The sequence below is a fragment of the Channa argus genome, chromosome 18 (genome assembly GCF_033026475.1).
Source record: "Channa argus isolate prfri chromosome 18, Channa argus male v1.0, whole genome shotgun sequence".
NCBI lineage: Eukaryota > Metazoa > Chordata > Actinopteri > Anabantiformes > Channidae > Channa > Channa argus.
Genome location: NC_090214.1, coordinates 22368443 through 22389571, shown reverse-complemented (window position 1 = coordinate 22389571; position 21129 = coordinate 22368443). Strand labels below are relative to the sequence as shown.

At 37.3% G+C, this 21129-nt stretch overlaps 1 protein-coding gene across 3 annotated transcripts; it reads right to left on the bottom strand.

The window, feature by feature from the left end:
* Positions 1 to 1574: 1574 nt before the first annotated feature.
* dpm2 (dolichyl-phosphate mannosyltransferase subunit 2, regulatory) lies at positions 1575 to 9229 on the bottom strand. 3 transcript variants are annotated; one of them, XM_067484161.1, is made up of 4 exons: positions 9107 to 9229; positions 6070 to 6159; positions 3394 to 3496; positions 1575 to 2997 (listed from the first exon to the last, which is right to left on the bottom strand). In XM_067484161.1, the coding sequence occupies exons 1-4, from the start codon at positions 9107 to 9109 to the stop codon at positions 2942 to 2944; spliced, it is 252 nt and encodes an 83-aa protein (XP_067340262.1). In that variant the 5' UTR covers positions 9110 to 9229; the 3' UTR covers positions 1575 to 2941. The 3 variants fall into 3 exon arrangements, with proteins under 3 accessions (XP_067340262.1, XP_067340261.1, XP_067340263.1); XM_067484160.1 differs by lacking the exon at positions 9107 to 9229 and adding an exon at positions 8779 to 8987; XM_067484162.1 differs by lacking the exon at positions 9107 to 9229 and adding an exon at positions 7882 to 7967.
* Positions 9230 to 21129: the final 11900 nt, after the last annotated feature.

The following is a 21129-nucleotide window of genomic DNA, read 5'->3' as shown; positions in this document are numbered from 1 at the left end:
GGCCTGTTGTTGTTCAGTCTATTTTACGTGGAAACATATGCGGATAGCATGCAAAGTAGCAAAAGCTTTAACAACCAACAGCCTGTTTTATATTCATAAAAAACAGTAAAGTTTCTATTAAGACCAGGTTGAAAAATGAGACTGTATTTGGAAAGTTGCCAGTTTTGCAAAACAATAATTATATTTAGTTGAAATACTTGTAGTTATAAGCACCAGAAAGTTAGATACTATAGCTTAATAGGTTTAAATTTTACACAAGGATTTCACTGAAAATTCTTTCTCCAGACAAATATTCCACATTCATGCAGTAACGTCATCTCTATAAAGGCTATACTTTATTAGTTAATGGGCAAAACACGTCTGTAATGTGAATATGAACTCCTTGTAGAGAATTTAATAACTTCATCCAACTCAGATCTAAATCAGATTTAGAGTTCACAACTTTGCTGTTTTGATCCAATCTCATGGAATCATGGTAATTTATTTATTTATTTAAGATATTTACAAAAAAATAAGATTATTTTATGTCAGATGAAAACAACTTATTTTAAAGTAATGTAAATTAATAAAAAATGTGAAGCTGAAAATAATGCTTTGCAATTAAGATTATTGAAATGCCGAAATTAGAAGTAATTCAAAAACTTTTTATAGGCAACGTTTTTTTTTTTAATTACAATTTGAATGACCTTTGAGGAAACGTCAGACTTACTGAAGGAGATTGTCGTCATCATCAAGGAATCCTGTTCTTGTGTAAACGTAAAACATAGTTTAAACCTCAGAGCTGTAGCTTATCTAGAGTCTTTCATCAGCTTATTTAAGCATAGTGGGCAGCAGTGATCAGAAACCAATTTACGGTCGGCTTTCTTGAAAAGCTGATTTCTTAAGTGTCATGTATACGGGAAAGCTGTTTTCCAAAATCAGGGTAGGGGATTAGGGTAGCCTGGTTTCCCCAGGTAGATTTCTCTCAGAGAATGCAGATTACTCTGCCATGTACATGCGTAACCAGGCTTCTAATTGGCTTTCAGCCAAAGGCTGCAGACAGTAAGCTGCCTGCAGCTGAGTGAAAGAATGAATGAAAGTAGAAATTCTTAAGTTAACGGGGCAATGGCGCCTTATTTTTTAAAACAAAGTCTGCGTTAGCTCCAACCGAAAATTTTATTTACACAAATCTTGTAAAAGTCTAAATAAGTCACTTTCTCCCATGGATTTTTATATTTCAAACTGTTGTGGATGTGTAGCTGCATATGTCTTTCCTTTCTCTCCCTGTGCTGTCACTGCAACACGAACACACAAACAGAGAGAAAGAGCAAACTCAAAAAGCAGTTTTCCGTAATTATAGACCTCAGGTTACTCTTCTGCTGGATGTATACGTGGATTTCCGCTAACCAGGTTACTTAAGTGCATGTGAACACAGTCACTGTTTTCATTACTAAACCTAGTTTAGAGATTTAATAGTAACTAACATTACTGACATTTTTGTATAGGTGTCACCATTACCATTACTATACCTGTTAGACCTACTGCATCTACTGTACTGCAGAGCTGCAAATACAAAAATAAGCAAGACATCACTATTAAAAGGTTTTCCAGCAATAAAGTTTTATTGAACAGAGAAAAAGGGCCACAGGCTCTATCTCCATAGTGCAGGTTTGTGTGTCAGACTACACACAAAATGTTGTTTATATCCAAATCAATGCACAATTACAAACATCTCCACTCTTCACTCTATAGAAGGACTCCCATTCACTTTGCCATAGTATTTAACAGTCTAAATACTGCTCTACATAAAGTAATTCAATCATGAAATTTTCTCAAACAGTGAGACACATACACCTATCAGGCATAACATTATGACAATATATCCAATTTAATGCAATCCAATACAGTGCCTCTGCCAGGAATTTACTTCTACGAGGTTATAATTTCTCAGAAAGGTGATAATTCTACTGTGTGCTTATTGTTAATTATTATTAATTGACAAAACTGTACATTTAATTCATTCCAGTACGATTCCAATACCCACCTGGACCTAAACAATAAACACAAAGTAAAACTTTCCCATTTCTGACTGTTTCAACCTAAAAACTGAGAAATTACAACCTTGTAAAAGAATTTGTGGCACAGCCACTTTATTGGAATGCAATAAATTGCAAATGTGGTCATAATGTTATCCCTGATCACGGTATCACCCACCTCCATCTCACCATATTACATTCAAGTGATGTGCTGTCCTAGATATTTTACCCAGTTTATGGTTAATAAGGCTGAAGAACTGTCCAGTGCTTATATAACACTTTATTTACAGCCTCAGAAGAAATTAATTGCCTACAAATCAAAATGAGAGCAAAATATCTTCCCACATCTTTACTGAAAATATGTATTAAATAAAAATGTATTATATTATAAACCGTTTTACCTATCAAACAGTCAAACATTACTGCTGTCAAAAAGACATCATGGGGAGCCAAACTATGAGAAATCCAGGAGTAGATGGGCCCAAAGTAGCCATAACGTGTTCCCCTAAATTAACTCCTGTTAACACTACATACTGCCTAAGAGAACAAACTGACATTAACTGATATTAACACTTACTGTGGCAATGGTTGGCCAACAAATTAAAGCTATTTGTTATTCTAATGAAATTCATTTTAGTTTGGAGAATTTAGCCAGTCTTGGAAAAAAATTGGTCTAAGATTTGGTTTCAGCACAGCATTTTTTGATTAAGTGGGTACCTTAATTAGAAAGCTGTACAACTGAACAAATAATCTCTTAAAATGTTAATGATTTCTATTATCTAAAGAGTAAACTGAACAAACTATAAAAAGAATCCAAAAGAAAGAAACAAATCTAACTTCGGAAAAGTGAAGGTCTGTAAATTTCAGATTTTTTTTGCAGGGCGACCGGAGACTCTCACCAGTGTCACTCGAAAATCCAGTCGAGGTTAGTCCACTTTTTTTGGCTTTTGATTTTTCCATATAACAACAGCTGTTATGGCCCCTGTGAAGAAGATAAGTACAGTATTAAGTTTGACATTGTATTTCATTGTGTCATCTAGAGGGGTTGTCTGCTGTATATACAGTACATTCCCCTTTAAAAGTATATGAATAGCTAGGCTATGTGTTTTTCCTGTACACTGAAAACATTTGGGTTTAACGTCAAAACACAAAAATCTAACTAAGTTCTGAATTTCATTTTTCATTTGATGGTATTTATACCTTGATTTGTTAAACAACATAGAAGATAGCACCTTTTGTAGCAGAGCGCTCAATTTTTATCTCATCTAATAGTTCTGAAATACTAAGGTTGTAGAAGGGATTAGGTAAAATTTACACCAATTTCTGTGGCCAGAACATTCTGGAAAGACTTGTTTCAAGATGCAGGTAGTACACTCACCTATACAGAGAAGCAGTATTACTGCTGCAATGCCAGGTAGAATGACTGAGTACTCCCGAGGAAGAAAATACTTGTGCAGTATATGATCACTGTCCACAAAAGGCTGGGAATATAAAAAATACCATATGACATATTACATTTAAAAAGTGGTTTTAAAAATGCTACCATATCAGTACCAACAATATGTTTTAGCAATGTAACATTAGCATACAGGTGGTGGCCTTTTCAAAATAAAAAATAACTGCACAGGCACTGTCACATTCATATTATCAAAGCAATGCATCTCTAGCAAGAAAATTTCTGTTTACTTTAGGTAATTTTCCCTATCATATATAAAGCTGGGTGATTCGGCCTCTAAATAGTCCATATTCATACATGACATATGTCTGGATAATGTAAAATCTCCTCTAAAGCACTTTATTAATGCAGGATTTAACTCCCTAATGTACAACCACAACTCCAAAAAAGTTGGGAAGATGTGAAAATGTAAATAAAAAAAGAATGCAATGATTTGCAAATCTCATCAACCCTTATTTTATTCACAATAGAATATAAGCAACATATCAGATATGAGATATTTTTCCATTTCATGGAAAATATTAGCTCAGTTTGAATTTGGAAGAGGGGGCAACAAAAGGCTAGTAAAATAATTGCCACAAATCAAAAACAAATGGAGGAGCATTTGACAATTAATTAGGTTAACTGGCAACAGGTCAGTAACATGACTGGGAGGAGCATTTCAGACAGGCAGAGCCTCTCAAATATAAAGATGGGCAGAGGTTCACCTGTAACAATCCGCGTCTAAAAATTGTGGAACAATTTCAGAAAAATGTTCCTCAACGTAAAATTGTAAAGACTTTGATGATCCCACCACCTATAGTATATAATATCGCCAAAAGATTCAGAGAATCAGGCGGAATCTCTGAGTAAAAGGACTAAGCCAAATGTAAAAACTCGATGCATTTGATCTTTGCCCCAGGTGGCAATGCATTAAAAACAGGCCTGATTCTCTGCTGGACATCTCTGCATTGGCTCATGAACACTCCCAGAAATCACTGTCTGTGTTTGCCTTGCAATCCACAAATTTTAGTTAAAGCTGTATCATGCAAAGAAGAATCCATATGTAAACACGATCCAGAAACTCCACCGTGGTCTCTGGGCTAAAATCTCAAACAGTTCTGTGGTGATGAATCAAAATTTGAAATTCTTTTTGGAAACCATCTATGCCGTTTCTATTATGCTGAAAAATACATAGAGGCTTTAGAGCAACATATACTCCCATCCAGACAACTCTTTTAGGGAAGGCCTTGAATATTTCAGCAAGACAATGCTAAATCACATGCTGCATCTACCACAACACCATGGCTTTGCAGGGGAAGAGCCCGGGTGTTGAACTGGCCTGACTGCAGTCCAGACCTTTCACCAACAGAAAACATTTGGCACATCATAAGGCTTAGACTGCTGGGGGCCCCACCCCCCAATGCACTGAGCTACTTTCCTCCTCTTAACCCTCTCTCCTCTCCTCTGACCCCACAATTGTCACCACTGTATGACATTGACTTTGTGTGTTTTCTCCTTAGTTGCCACCTTCTCTGTCTCCCTCTCTCTGTCACTTACTGCAGGTGTCTCTGGCTTTGGAGCTGTGTGTTTTCCAGCGTGCAGCTACTGGTCCTACCGACCTGCCCGATGTTTTGTTGTTGCTTTTGTTGCTCTTTTCTTTTCTCTCTTCACTTTCCACTCACGCCAACCGGTCAAAGCAGATGACCGCCCACCCTGAGCCTGGTTCTGCTGGAGGTTTCTTCCATTAAAGGGTGCTTTTCCTCTCCATTGTTGCCTAGGGCTTGCTCAAGGGGGAATTGTTGGGTTCTCTCTATACTATATCTTAATATTCTTGACTTTATTCTGTAAAGTGCCTTGAGATGACTTTGTTGTGAATTGGTGCTATATAAATAAAGTTGAATTGAATTGAATTGAATCATAAAACAAAAAATCCAGCAACAAATGCCCAGGACTGTTGAGCAGCTAGAATCCTCCATCAGACTTGAATGGCACAACATTCCTCTTCTAAAACTCCAGCAACTGGTCTCCTCACTTCTCAGACATTAACAAACAGTTGTTAAAAGAAGAGGGGATGCTACACAATGGTAAAAATCACCCTCTTCCAACTTTTTTTAGATGTGTTGCTGCCATTAAATTCAAAATGAGCTATTATTTTCCATGAAATGTTAACTTCTCAATTTCAGCATCTGATATGTTTTTTATATTCTATTGTGAATAAAATATGTGTTAATGAGATTCTGAAATCATTGCATTCTGTTTTACTTAAACTATATGTTAACACCTGCATGACATTAAACAGTTCACACCACTGCTATATGCTGTATGTAAAAGGGCTTGTGGTATACAAGGTTGGTTATGGTTACTGTATGTTTCGTTATGAATTTTGATGAAACATCCCACAGAGAATATGTTGCGATACAAAGAGTTTATTTGAGATCAACAGATATAAACTCAAAAGTTTTATAAACTAATGAATGAATCAAATTCTCTCCCTAAATCATGTGTACTCCTTTGGGTAGCCTTATGACCTGTAGATTAAGCAGAAGACTGACAGTAGGGCCACACAATTTTTCAGCTGAAACAAGCCTAGGATTTCAGGGACATAACTGAACATACCAGGACGATGACCCAGATTGAGTAGTACATGAACAACATAAGGCTGAAGACAACAAGACTCATGCCAACTGCTTGATCCACTCCTGTAGCCTAAAAACAAAGACACAGTAGGAGTTCAGAGAGCAAACATCCAGCAAGATACACTATACATGTTTTCTTTTAAGTTGGTTGAAACAAATACTCCACCAATGGCTGCAGTGTTATACACCTGTTAACCATTTGGTAGAGAAAGAAGAGCCCCAGACAATTTTCGGAGAAGTAGGTCTGGACATGGTATTAAACTTCTCTCTTTCTTCATTTAGATACATTAGATAGATAGATAGCTATTTTCCTTCTGACTGCAGAAAAATCCTTTGTATGATATTGCCTTAAGGACTTTTTAATTTCAGACAATGTAATCTGGTTGCACATTTTACAGAGGTTATAGTCTTGGCAGATTGTATTGTAGCTGGTTATTGTTAAATTCTTATTCTTTTTGTCAGGTGAGTATTTCTATGAATTTGGATAAAAAATATTTTTTTGTGATTGTGTATGGTCATTTCATCATTGTGGCACAGGGTGGTCAAGGATAGGACATTAGTCTCTGATGCAGAAGTCTCCCTGTTCAAATCTCAGCCCACACACGAAGTGTATCCTTGAGCAAGACACTCTGCGCTAGCTCCCTGCGTGCTGCCTGTGGCTGCCCACTGCTCCCCCCCAACCGGACGGGTTTCACTGTAAAATGTATGTAAATGATAAATGGTCTGCACTTATATAGCAGAGCATTTATCTACTTATAAGTACTCAATGCAGTTTACACTTCTTCTCATTCACCCATTCGAACTCACAATCACAAACACACAATGTGGGAGCATCTATGCAGCTGGTCTACACTCAATGGGAGTTAGTAAGTCCAGGTACAGTGTCTTGCTTAAGGACACCTCTGTGACCAGAGGACCCAGGTATCGAACCAACAACTGTGGGATTAATGGACAACTGCTCTACTTCCTGTGCCACAGTCCCCCACTCAATAAATTATCTTTTATTATGTTTAGATTTTGAACTTTTAGAGTTATTACGAGTTTTATTAGTTGCCAAGTAGAAATTCTAGGATGAAACAATGCCGATGCCAGTATCTGTATACTTGTAAAACTTCTCCAACACTGTGCCACTTAGGTTCCACAGGGAGGCAGAGGTGGAAAAATGACTGTGATTTACAGGTCTTTTAAAGTAACCGATGATAATTAAAAAAAAAAAAAAAAAAAACTCTGCTGTGCTAAAGTCTTAACATCTAGATACAGTCATACTCATGTTTCTTCTTTTTTTATCTTTTAGAATTATTCCTATTTTAGAATCTTTAGACTCTACAGTCCATTTTGCCCGCGCTTCTCTATTCATGATCTCATTCAAAATGTGTGCGTTGTTTATCATTTTTACTTTTCTTTTTGTTCAAGTAAAAGCTGCTCCATGAGCTTTTTACTGCCCAGCAACTCATACTAGAAGCAGAACTGTTTAGCACTTGTATCAGTATTTGTTATTGGTGAGTATTCAAATGCAAGTACTTTTACTTATATTTACTTACAAATCGAGACATCCCTACAAGAATTTATTCCATAAATTTGTCTAAATTGTGCAGTTTTTCTTAAGTCTCTTAAAAGGCTAATTCATTGTTAGTATAAATTACTGGGCCTATAATAATCATCTACAGAAGGCTATTTATCATACTTAAACAAGCTCTTCAATGGGCACAGGAGACATCAAACATTATATGGATAGTTAACAGTTGAATATTTAATGACTGTGGCGTGGGATGTAGAGCAGCCATCCACCAACCCTGTTCAATCCCGGCTCCTTTGGTCACATGTCAAACTGTCCTTGAGCAAGACACTGAACCCCAATTTCCAGTGAGTGTAGGCCAGCTGGAAGAAAAGAGGACTGTGACCATCCAACTTGTTACCAGCGAACAGTTCAAAACCCTACATCTCTGATGGTATGGGTTTGCATTAGTGCCTATGGCCTGGGCAGCTTACACATCTGGAATAGCACCATCACAGCTGAGAAGTACATAGAGGTTTTAGAGCAATATATGCTCCCATTTAGACAATGTCTCTTTCTGGAAAGGCCTTGCATATTTCAGCAAGACAATGCTAAACTACATACTGCAGTCCAGACCTTTTACCAATAAAAAACCTTTGGTCCATTATAAAACAAAAAATCCACCAACAAAGGCCCAGGACTGTTGAGCAGCTAGCCTACTGCATCAGACAAGAATGGGACAACATTCCTCTCCAAAACTCCAACAACTGGTCACCTCACTTGCCAGATGTTTACAGACAGTTGTTAAAAGAAAAGGGCCCTGTTCCAACTTTATTGAGATGTGTTGCTGCCATTACATTTAAAATTAGCTAACATTTCCTGTCTTGTACTGTTGAGTGTTGTGTTTGTCTACTTTTACCTCATCTGAATATTTAAAATTATAACATTACCTAATAAAAAGAAATAATATTAATTTAAGCTAAATAAGCTACCTTGTTTAATATTCCACTGAAATACTAGTGGGCGACCTAACTACAGTAACAGGAGGGTAAGAAAAATATTACCAAGCCAAACTCCATTCACACATATTCACGTTAGTATCAGATTAACTTATTTGCAAATAAACCGATGTTGCAGAGAATCAGATACATTCAGTTTATAAATTTCTAATGTTACATTTTGTGTATTACTCACATTAACGTTGTTCGTGGTTGTATGCATTTGCTAAGCTCTATCAAAACAGGTAATAAAACACAAAACTCTGGTTAGCTGTTTATTGTAGATTTTAAGCCCGATTATTAAACTAACCAGACGCTAACCTAACGTTTACCGCATATTAGGAGAAACTCCTAATGTTAACGATGAAGATTAGCTACAGTCACGTTAGCTATGCCTTAACCTTCGAAAACTTCAATATGGACTGAAATTGTCTGATGTTCTTAGTCTGCCAATGTATAAGCTTAATAGCTGTATATATGTATTTACCTTATCTATTTAAGTTTAACAAACTAATCTTTCTTACCATTTCTGACTTCTGTTATTTGCAGACGTTTCCTGTTCCTTTCTTCTTCTTGGTAATAAATGTGTATCATGAGAGCTATCAGAGTCTCTGCTGCCCTCCATTGGTGAGACCCGCTAACCGTTAGCTACATTGCTACTGCAACTTCGTTTACACAGCGCAGTAATAGTGTAGATTTACACTTACTCATCAACAGCAATACGCCACTTTAGGGTTCTAGTAATACATTTATTTAAAATACAAATATTACATTTTCAAAATGAAGATTGCATAAAATCAATTATTGTTACCGAATTTTAGTGATATTAACTACAGAGGAATAAAGCTGATGAGTCAAACATTGAAGTTGTGGGAAAGAGTAGTGGAAGCTCGGCTAAGGGCAGAGGTGAGTATTTGTGAGCAGCAATATGGTTTCATGCCTAGAAAGAGTCCAACAGATGCAGTATTTGCTTTGAGGATGCTGATGGAGAAGTACAGAGAGGGTCATAGGGAGTTGCATTGTGTCTTCGTAGATTTAGAGAAAGCGTATGACAGGGTGCCAAGAGAGGAGCTGTGGTATTGTTTGAGGACATCTGGAGTGGCAGAGAAGTATGTTAGAGTGGTGCAGGACATGTATGAGAGATGTAAGACTGTGGTGAGGTGAGCTGTAGGTGTGACAGAGGAGTTCAAGGTGGAGGTTGGTCTGCATCAAGGATCAGCTCTGAGCCCCTTCTTGTTTGCTCTGGTGATGGACAGGCTGACAGTTGAGGTTAGACTGGAATCTCCATGGACTATGATTTTTGCAGATGACATTGTGATTTGTAGTGAGAGCAGGGAGCAGGTGGAGGAAAATCTAGAGAGGTGGAGGTCTGCTCTGGAAAACAGCAATGAAGCTTAGCTGCAGTAAGACAGAATACATGTGTGTGAATGAGAGGGACCCAGGTGGGACAGTGAGGTTACAGGGAGCAGAGGTGAAGAAGGTGCAGGACTTTAAGTACTTAGGGTCAACGGTTCAGAGCAACGGAGAGTGTGGAAAAGAGGTGAAGAGGCGAGTGCAGGCAGGTTGGAACGGGTGGAGAAAAGTGTCAGGTGTGTTGTGTGATAGAAGAGTATCAGCGAGAATGAAAGGAAAGGTGTTCAAGACGGTGGTGAGACCAGCGATGTTGTTCGGCTTAGAGACAGTGGCACTGAAGAAAAGACAGGAGGCAGAGCTTAAGATGTTGAGGTTCTCTTTGGGAGTGACGAGGATGGACAGGATCAGGAATGAGGACATCAGAGGGACAGCTCATGTTAGATGTGTTGGAGATAAAGTTAGAGAGGCCAGATTGAGGTGGTTTGGACATGTTCAGAGGAGAAACTGTGAATATATCAGTAGAAGGATGCTGAAGTTGGAGCTGCCAGGCAGGAGGTCTAGAGGAAGAGCAAAGAGGAGATTTATGGATGTAGTGAGGGAGGACATGAAGTTAGTTGGTGTGAGAGAAGAGGATACAGAGGACAGAGTTAGATGGAGGCACATGATTCGCTGTGGCGACTCCTGAAAGGGAACAGACGAAAGGAAAAGAAGAAGAATTATTATTAGTGATAGCATTTTAATGTAGTTAGCAGTTCCATGTGTCTAAGGCAATAAAATACAAACCAAATATAGAATGATGATGATTTCCGCATTTACAAGTGTATTTTATGCAAATCACATGTTTATTTATTGTTATGTTAGGTCACTTTACCACTTTACCTTTACCTTCAATGTGTATAAATTTCTTGTGTTTCGACTCATTCAACTATGGACAAAAGTTAAAATCTTTTCATATGAACTTTACTATATCCTCCTTTCTCGGCAATAAAAAAGCCAAAGCCAATATAGCCCATTGTAATTATACAACAATTCTGTTTAATTTTAAATGATCAGGTAAAAATGCATAAAGAATATATAGTTGTATAATAGAATATTGTTACAGGTTAACATTTTTTTTTTTAAATCACAGTAGTAGATGTTTTTCTCAGCAACAAAACGGTTCCCTTTGCTGTATTTAAATAATAACCACACTCTCCAATCTCACTATACAATTCTCACTTACACAATTCTCTGAACAATCTGTAGACCGACCTACTGGTCTGAACATGAAAGAAAAATAGATAGGAGCTACAGGCTACAAATATATAGTATTTTTGCATGAAATCCAATACATTCCATGTGTACAGGGACTGATTCAATGCAAACAGACACTGTATATACAGAAACAATATACATATACTTATAAAAACGTTAAAAAAAAGAAAAATGGGCTGCTATTGAAAGAGAGAATAAAGGCAATTAAATAAAACTGGGGGTTGGCAGGGTAGAAACTTTTTGCAGGCTCTGTATTGTACTACATTCCTAGTTTCCTAGGATGGCAATGAAAACAAATTTAATTATTGCATGGACTGCATACATAGAGAATAGTGGTTCATTTACACACACACACAGTAGAGCATTAAAAAAGTCAGTCCCATGGGATTGAGGATCTATTGTATATTGTCACTCCTGATACAACTAGAGCTTTGTGCTGCAGCTACTGCTGTTGCTGTGGGACTGATCCACTTTGGTCAACACTGAGCCTGCAATATCATTAGCTTTATCTAGTGACAGGGAGAGAATTTCCTTTAGCCTTTCACCTAAGACACAAAACATGGGAATTTAATCTGAATCTTCTACAGTCCTGCAGTGCACTACAACACTATCCCAACAGAAACCTAAAACTCTAAAGTGTTGAGTTCTGGCTGAATCAAGTCTTTTTGGTAAATAGCGTTTAGTTAGTGTGAAGCACATCAGGAGAGCAGCACAAGCAGGGAGGTTAGTGTTCTTCTTGTCACACTAATTAACCTGAGCCTTTATAATTGGCCGGATGAAAATCATTGCCTGACTTAAATATCTTGAAGGTATCTAGTTCACAATCATTTAAAAGAATAGATCTTTCTGCCAACTGTCCAAAAAAATAGTGGACATAAATATATATTATAAACATATATATTATAGCTGCACTTATTATTGAATAAATAGTAACAATAACCAAACAATAAGAACCATAATAATAATAATAATAACCATAACTCGAATGTATGTGTAATCTTAAACTGGTGCCCTGTAATAACTAATCCCATGAGAATAATAGGTACACTCTGTATGTCACTTTACTGTAGCTGACTGGGACTTTTTAGCTTATTGTTTTTGTTTCAAAGTCCACAGACTAATATCATCAATGTAATTTCCATGTAATCACCATCAGAAAGCTAGTGTACATAACACATTTAGCAGCTAGAGTTGTAGAGACTTAAAACAAAAGGTAAAAGGAAATCAAATATTTGACTCAAATTCATCTGAAAGTCAGAAACAATAAAAAAAAACACATAAAATTGCATACAATTATGTAGCTTTAAGGCATGTCTCACTTATTTAGAACATATCTATTGTGTAATAAATATGCATATAAACTAATGACAAGCATTTGAGGCTGACCAGAGTGAATAATTGAGTTCAGGCAAGTAACTGTGAATGATGAATATGTACTGAATTCCTGACCAGTATATCAATAAATATGCAAAGGGTTAACAGAACAGTAAAATATAAAAAGCAAAATAATATTATGTCACATCAGTAGCATGTCTGTTAAAATCATATACAACATAACTGAAAACAAGACACAAAAGCCTCGATTTCCCACAATTTCCTATTTCTGAACTCTTCTAAACTGAGGTCATGTCCTCAATGACATAAAAGGATGTTCTTAAATGGAACTTATCCATCACTGTTATTTACACTTGTGCTTTTCCTACTTTCACAGTCTAAACCTGTTCCCAGTTAGTGTAGACAGGGGGCAAATTTACTCACTGCCACTAGAATGGCAGTTGTGAGGGGAAGTGAACAAATGAAATAAATATAATAACCACACAACTCGAATGTAAAGAATGATTTGACACCACTGTGGGTGCTACCAATTACAATGTCATCTTAAATGCAGTAACTTAAAGCCACAGTTGGCAACATTTGTCTAAAAAGGATGAAATTTTTCCACAAGAATTATTAGAATTATTTTCCACAACCTATTGAAATAGGGCTTCTGTGGTCCAGGCCTATCAAACAGCACTGCCAGCAGAGCAGAGATATTCATTTCTAAAGATTTCTAAATGCATAAATTTAAAGCACAACTTTTATAAATTAAAATACTGTAAACAATCCCTATACAGAAAAAAAGATGTCTGATGTCTGTCAATCTGCCAATTTAATAAGCTCACATTTGTATAGGCATTAGAGGCGATAGTTGAACAGGAGGTAGAGTGGTTGTCCACCAGTCCCACAATTGTTGGTTCAATCCCCGGCCCCTCCGATCACATGTTCAAGTGTCTTCAAGCAGCACTGAACCCCAGCTTAGTTGCTCCACCATTGGTGTGTGAGTGCAAAACAATGTAAAGCACTTTGAGCACCAATATGTAGAATAGCATTATATAAGTGCAGACCATTTACATTCATATGTTAAAAAATGAATATTTTGGAAAATGACAGATTTTATCATTCAGACACTTAGAAATAGAATTGTATCAGTTTAACAGGTCTTTTTATTGCAATTTTACTTTATTTCTATTTTTAGACTAGACTCATTCACTCATAGTAAATAAATTCTACTTTGGCACACTTGGTTTATACTTTGATCAATTACTGCATTTCTCCCATAACTAGAAGCTTACATCTGCAATCAGTAAACATATTACAAAGACATCTCCAACTACCTTATGAACTATTTAGTATTTATATGATAGCATTCTTATATCAAGCCATTTGTCCTGAAGACAAGCATGCACATACTGGCATTTATGCAGTTACAGTGAGAAGAGTCTTAATCATTGACCGGTTCATGAGCCTGGAAATGTGTTGATGTAAGTCAGTGATATCGGTCAGTGAGTCTTAATAACCAATGGCTCACAAATACCAGGTGTTCCTACTGGGGAAAAAAAACAACAAACAAACAAAAAAAACCCCATAAAAACACATTCTTGAGGGAAAGTAGACTGGTAAAAATTATGCAGTAGGTTAGATACATACAGTGTTCCTGCTGTCCAGCTGTACAGAGGGCAATGGTCCCATCTTTGCCAACAGTTTCAAGTTGCTGTCTGAACAAAAAAAGCAATACAGGAGAGAATAAGAGGAATAGCATTATGATACACAAACCTTCTGCTAAAACTAAATCCCCAACATATTTCCTCTTTCAAACAGTCATTGTTGCTGCTGTCATAAAGGTTCTGGCTCTGGACAATCTTCTATACAATGTCATCTACATCAAGACAGGTGGTCTGCCTCTCCACACAGATTTTTCCTTCTGTTGATGGGCAAGACAAAAACCAACTGAATCAAAGCTGAAACAAAGGAACACACTTCAGGACATAAAAGGATCTATTTCATAAAGCTGATCAGCATATTAAAGTCTGCTTACAGTTTCTTTTGCTAACAAATGAAAAGGCCTAATTACAACTAGAGTTATAACTTCATGCAATCCACACCCAATCAGGATTTACCAAGCCCTAATAGTATCCAAATTCTTTAAAAAAATCCCTGCAGGTGTTCAAGATGTTTAATATACATTATTTACAGCAGACACTATCACAACTGATTTGTTGTGGTAGAAGAAAACAAAGTGCCTCAGGTTCATTAGGTGATTTAGAACTCACTGCTGTAGAACCCCAGAGAAAAAAGGCTACATGGGAAGTTTGGACTCCAAGACACAATTCCTCAGAGGCAACATGGAAGAAAACAAAAACAGCAAGTAATACTCTCAGAACACAAAAAGACATTCTGTCAGAGAAGAGCAGGTGAGTGGGGCATATATAGAGGAGGCAACAGGTGAGGTGAGTTGTGACTGATTAGGAAGAACAGCAGGCAGGGAGAAAGCACGAAAACAGAGTGGAAAGACAGGTGGTCACCAGAGCAACACAGATCAGAGTCACCGCCATGACAGTAGAAATAGAGTATGTGTGCTTGATTGGCATGTCTGCTGTCCACATCTGTCTCCTACTTATAATATAAGATACATCATGCATAAGAGACTCAGACAACAGCAACCACTGATTGTCTTATATCCACAACGAATGGCAAATATTCCACTTGCAAAACTGCAACAGTTAGTATCCTCAGTTCATTATTTCCTGCCCATGCTTTATTTTGTTATGTTGTGAACTGAATTTCTCACATGTGCTCCACACCTTGATGATTTTTAGTCCTACAAAGACTTCCTAAAAACATACTGTATGTAAGCCAAAAAAAAGGTGAGTTATTAGTTTTATAGTTTCAGAAGGCAACGTCCAGACGATCGTGCAAAAAAGTGAAGGCAGTGGGGGAATGGACCATTCCTAAGACACATAAGATACTCCAATGATTTCTGGGTTTTGCTAACTTTACGAGATGCTTCATCGGAGGATACTGTTCTGTGGCCTCGGCTCTCACTTAACCCCCCCTACAAATATACCCTTCCGGTGGACTTCCAGTGCAGAGGCAACCTTTAGAAAACTCAAGCAGAGGCTCACTTTCCCGAGAGGTAATTGGCAGCTCTATAGTCAGAAACGTGAAGTTTGAGACTCCAGCGGCCATAGTGAAATGGATTCCTGGGGCCAGAGTGGTTGACTTTGAATCATAGTTGATATTTGATTCTGGCTAAAGGTAAACGTAAATAGAATAAGCTTATTATTGACACATTATTAAACAAATGATTAAACAAATCAGAGGTCTCTAAAATTTATGTTGAATAGGTGTGTAACATTGCCAAAACAATGTAGGACTCCATAGTATTCTCTGGACCCCTGCCAAATTGGACCAGTGACAACATGTACAGCCACATGTTGTTATTCAACCACTGGCTGTCTAGTTACTGTCCAGCAAATGATGTCGGCAACATATATAATTGACAACATTTTAGGTAAAACCTAAGCTGATTAGGAGAGGTGGCATCCATTCCACTTTAGCTGGTGCAGCTCTCTTATCCAGAAGTATGGCTCGTTTAATTAGACAACCAAAAGTATCACAATCCTGAGTAGAGCTTAGGATGCAGAGATCCAGTGCTACATACCTCTCTGCAATATCCTTACCGCCATTACCCCCCAGCATTTGACAAATACCTTTAGAGACTGTGTTTGTTCCCTGATCAACTAAATTACTTTAACCAAAAATTAACCCAAGAGGAGTTAATCATGATAACCTAATAAAAGTTAAGACAATGGTAAATGGTCTGCACTTATATAGCACTTTTCTACCCATTGGCACTCAAAACGCTTTGCACTGCTTCTTATTCACCCATTCACACTCACAATCACACACACATTCATACACCGATGGGGGAGCTGCTATGCAGCTGGCCAACACTCACCGGGAGCAACTACGTTGGGGTTCAGTGTCTTGCTCAAGGACACTTCGACATGTGACCGGAGGAGCCGGGGATTGAACCAACAACTGTGAGATTGGTGGACAACTGCTCTACCTTCCTACGCCACAGTCGCCCAAAATGCTCTTTCATAACAAAACCACCAAACAATTAAATGTGGATTATTAAATATTAGACCTCTCTCCTTTAAATCTCTGTTTATAAATTACTTTTCAATTAAATTCGATTAATTTTTGTCTTACTGAAACTTGGTTGAATCAGGAAGAATATTTCAGTCTAAACAATTTAACCCCCCTAAGTCATATCACATTCCTATAGATGCACAGGCCAAGGTGGAGTAGAAGCGGCACTCTTTCACTTAATCTTACCAATGAACACTAGACCTAAACATAGTTATAATTTATTTTAGAGCCTTACCTTTAGCCTTTCACACCCAAACTGGAAAAGTCAAAAACCACATCTATTTGTTATTGTGTACCATCCTCCAGTGCCTTATTAAGAAGTTTTTGATTGACTTTTCAGTAAGTGAGAAACAGTAACTGCCTCAAAGCTGCCTTTAATTCATTATTAGATTCAATTGTTTTTTCCCAAAATGTAAATAAACCAACTCACTGTTTTAGTCACACACTAGACCTTACATACGGCATTGAAATGGATAATTTAACAGTATTTGCTTATAATTCTCTACTGTCTGGCCATTTTCAACATTTAAATTTAGAATATATGACTATACAGCAGTTAGAAGAAAATTCCACTACAGCAGGTGCTTAAGTGGAAATGCTGTGAACAAATTTAAAGAAACAATTCTTTCATCATTTGCTTCGCCATGTTTCAAAACAATAAAGAGTACTCACCTTAACTTTGTTCGTTAACAAGTTGATTATCTTGTTGATAATTCTGCAGCCTCACTACATACAATACTCGATACTGTTGCCCCTCTGAAAAAGAAGGCAGTAAACCAGAAGAGGCAATCTCCGTGGTATTGTTCACAAACTTGCAACTTAAAGCAGGCAACATGAAAGTTAAAAAGGAAGTGGCGAACCAGAAATTTAGAAGAAGAAATTTAGCCTGGAAAAACTGTTTAGAAATGTACAAAAAGTCCTCTGTGATGCCAGAACAGCATATTATTCATCACTAATAGAGGACAATAAGAACAACCCCCGGATTCTTTTCAGCACTTTAGCCAGGCTGACTAAGTCTGACTTCAGTAGTTCTGTTGGGTCTAGTATTCCCTTAACTCTGAACAGACTTTATGACTTTCTTTATGAATAAAATTGTAGCTATTAGAAAAATTAGAGATCCTCTAGATCCTCTCTCCCAAAAATTACAGATAGATCTTCATGTAAAACAGTGCTGGATTCATCAATAAGGCCCCGATTGTCACACTTAAGAAGTGCAGTCAATATTTGTGGACCCAGAAAGAGAGACGGAACTAGGTTATTAGGAAGGTTAAAATGGTTTATTTGGGGGAGGTAGCACGGGTTTAGCCGGGGGAAAGGGGAGCGCTGTTGGAGAGCGATGTCCTGGGGAAGGAGAGCTTAATCCGAGGAGCTTGAGACCCGGTGCAGGGGGAAGCGACAGAGCGGCAAGTTGCAGGACGAGGACGAATGGTTACCATGGAAAGATGTTGTGGAGACGGGGAGTCGAAGGGGATTGCTGGACACAGCAGGGCAGTAGTAGACACAATGAGCAGGTTAGTAATCCAATACTGGTTGGATTTAAAAAGCCTAGTGCACTCGAGTATCATGAAGTTTACTGAGAGGATTCAATTCAATTTAATTAAATTCAACTTTATTTATATAGCGCCTATTTACAACAAAGTCATCTCAACGCACTTTACATTAGTGGAACGCCACTTCCTCTTTAACTTTCGGGACGCCTGCTTTAAGCTGTGCATTTGTGAATTGTACCATGGAGGTCGGCTCCTCTGATTCACTGCCTTCTTTTTCAGAGGGGCAATTGTATCTAGTATCATACGCAGTGAGGCTGCAGAATCGTCAACTAAATAATCAATTTGTATAGGAGTAAGATGGCTACTCACCATAGTATTGACACATGGTGGTGAAAAGATGAAGAAATAATCATAAAGTTTCTTCACAGCATTTTCAGATAAACATCTGCTGTAGTGGAATTTTTTCCTAACTGCTGTATAGTCCGTTATTCTAAATTCAAATGTTATTAGAAAATGAGAATTTTCTAAAATGAGAATTTTCAGACAGAAGAGAATTATGAGGAAATAATATTAAATTATCAGTTTCAATGCCATATGTAAGGACAAGGTGCAAGGTGTGACTAAAACAGTGAGTGGGTTTATTTACATTTTGGGAAAAACCAATTGAATCTAATAATGTTTATTGATAAGCTAGAATGAAATATTGCTGCTACTCCTCCACCTCGGCCTGTGCTTCTAGGAACATGATCATTAATATGACTCATTTAAACTGACATATTCTTCCTGCTGCAACCAAGTTTCAGTGAGACAAAATAAATCAATTTGATGATCATTTATCAAGTCATTTACTAACAGTGATTTAGAAGAGAGAGATCTGGCGACTTGTGGTGTGAAGGAGACCGGTATATGAGCTGCTGTCATTAGGGCGAATGATTGCATGCAGGTGGGGCTGCCGCTGGAGTCCAGGTACACTAGAGGGAAACACAAACACACGAACACACAAAAAAGACAGGGAGAGAGAGAAGGAGGGGGTAGGAGGATGGGAGAGCAGGTGCTGTGACACTGATCCCTCTTAGATTACTTTTGACCCATAGATCTCGATGAGATAACTTAAACTATTACCTCATCTAAACTAACAACCTGTCTGCTTGATCCTATTCCTACTAGACTGCTCAAGGAAGCTTTACCCTTAATAGACACGTTCATATTGGATAACATCAATCTAGCTTTAGAAACAGGCTATGTACCACAGGCCTATAGGTTAGTTGTAATTAAACTGTAATTAAATCTTTTTTATCAGATCTCCATCCACACAAAGGTTAGTTATGTAGTCCCATGAGGGTTTGTGTTAGGTCTAATGCTTTTTACTTTATATATGTCCTTTAGGCAACATTATTAGAAAATACTCCATAAAGTTCCATTGCAAGGCTGATGATACTCAGCTATATTTATCTATGGAACCAGATGAAAATAATCAGTTAATAAAGCTTCAAGCCTACAAGACATAAAGGCCTGGATGTCCCAGAATTTCTTTACTTCTAAACTCAGACAAAACTGAAGTCATAGCATTTGGGCCTAAAAATCTCAGAAATACACTGTCCAACCATATTGTAACTGTTGATGGCATGACTCTGTCCTCCAGTACTACTGCAAGGAACCTTGGAGTTATTTTTGACCTGGATTTGTCACATATAAAACAAATCTCTAGAACACCCTTATTCCACCTACAGAACATTGCCAAAATTTGGAGCATTCTGTCTCAAAGTGATGCCGAAAAGCTAGCTCATGCATTTCTTACTTCTAGGTTGGACTACTGTAATTCCCTTCTTTCGAGGTGCCCCAGTAACTTCCTTAAAGACCATACAGATTATGAGTTGCTAAGTCAAAACTAATGAGATAGTTTCTCAATATTATGTCAATATTATGACTTATTGTCTCACTATTTTTGACTTAGCAACTCATAATATAGAGAAACTATCTCATTATTTTGACTTAGTAGGTCATAATTATGAGATAGTATCTCATTATATTTTGACTTAGTAACTCATAATTTTGAGATATAGGATCATGATTTTTTTTCCCCCCAGTGGCGGAAACAGGCTTCCATAATTTTAGTAATTTAAATGTATTTAACAAAATTTGGGGCAGAATAAATAAATTACTTCTCACAAGCTTTCTCATCCAGAAATATGGCTGGTTTTATTAGACAACCATACCTATAGAGACAATCAGCCCCTTCCACTGCGCACAGCCAGCGAACGATGTCCGACTTTGATTTTTGCTAACCTTCTGTAAGTCGATTTGGATAAAAGGGTCTGCTAAATGACTAAATTTAAATGTAGTTTGTATTTGGGGGCTTATGCTCCTTTTTAGAGTTGACAGATCACCTATTTATGAAGCAAATTTTAAACATATAAAATGTTGAAATGTGATTGTTAAAACATTAGCTTATTTCAAATTTCATGCCAGGATATCAAAAATGTCATGCACCAGGGGAACAAAGGACTGGAAAATCTGTGTAATCCTAAAAAACATGGTGAAAAATCTTACAATTTACACTATGAAGTTAATTGGCAACAGCTCAGTGTAAGTCCCAGAGAAGCGTGTTTGGATTAATTATTCTGTTAAAAAACAGCAGGTTCAAATGCCTAAGAGGCAAAGCCTCTGTGTATTTCATTATCTATGGAAGTTAATATCATGTACACAAGAACAAGGCCAAAATTAATACTGCATGCTCAATATCTCCAGATCCTCAGCCAGCACTGCATTATAAACAGACATGGTTTCATATTGGAAATCACTGCTGGAGCTTAGGAATAGGATGGGAAATCACTTCACTTTTATTGAGTGCAATTCTAATTCCAGTTCTGGCTACCAAATCCCATTCACATCAAATCAGAGCAAATACAAATTTTGCTATACTGAGTAAGCTATTAAGCGTGACAAAAAGGTTTCTTTTTTCAATTATTTATTAA

Excerpts from the sequence above, each read along its gene's own strand:
- dpm2 (XM_067484160.1), bottom strand. The coding sequence starts at position 8,805 with ATGCATACAACCACGAACAACGTTAAT. Across the intron at positions 3,497-6,069 it reads CAATCTGGGTCATCGTCCTG|CCTTTTGTGGACAGTGATCA; the intron begins GTATGTTCAGTT and ends TTATATTCCCAG. Across the intron at positions 2,998-3,393 it reads AATACTGCTTCTCTGTATAG|GGGCCATAACAGCTGTTGTT; the intron begins GTGAGTGTACTA and ends TCTTCTTCACAG.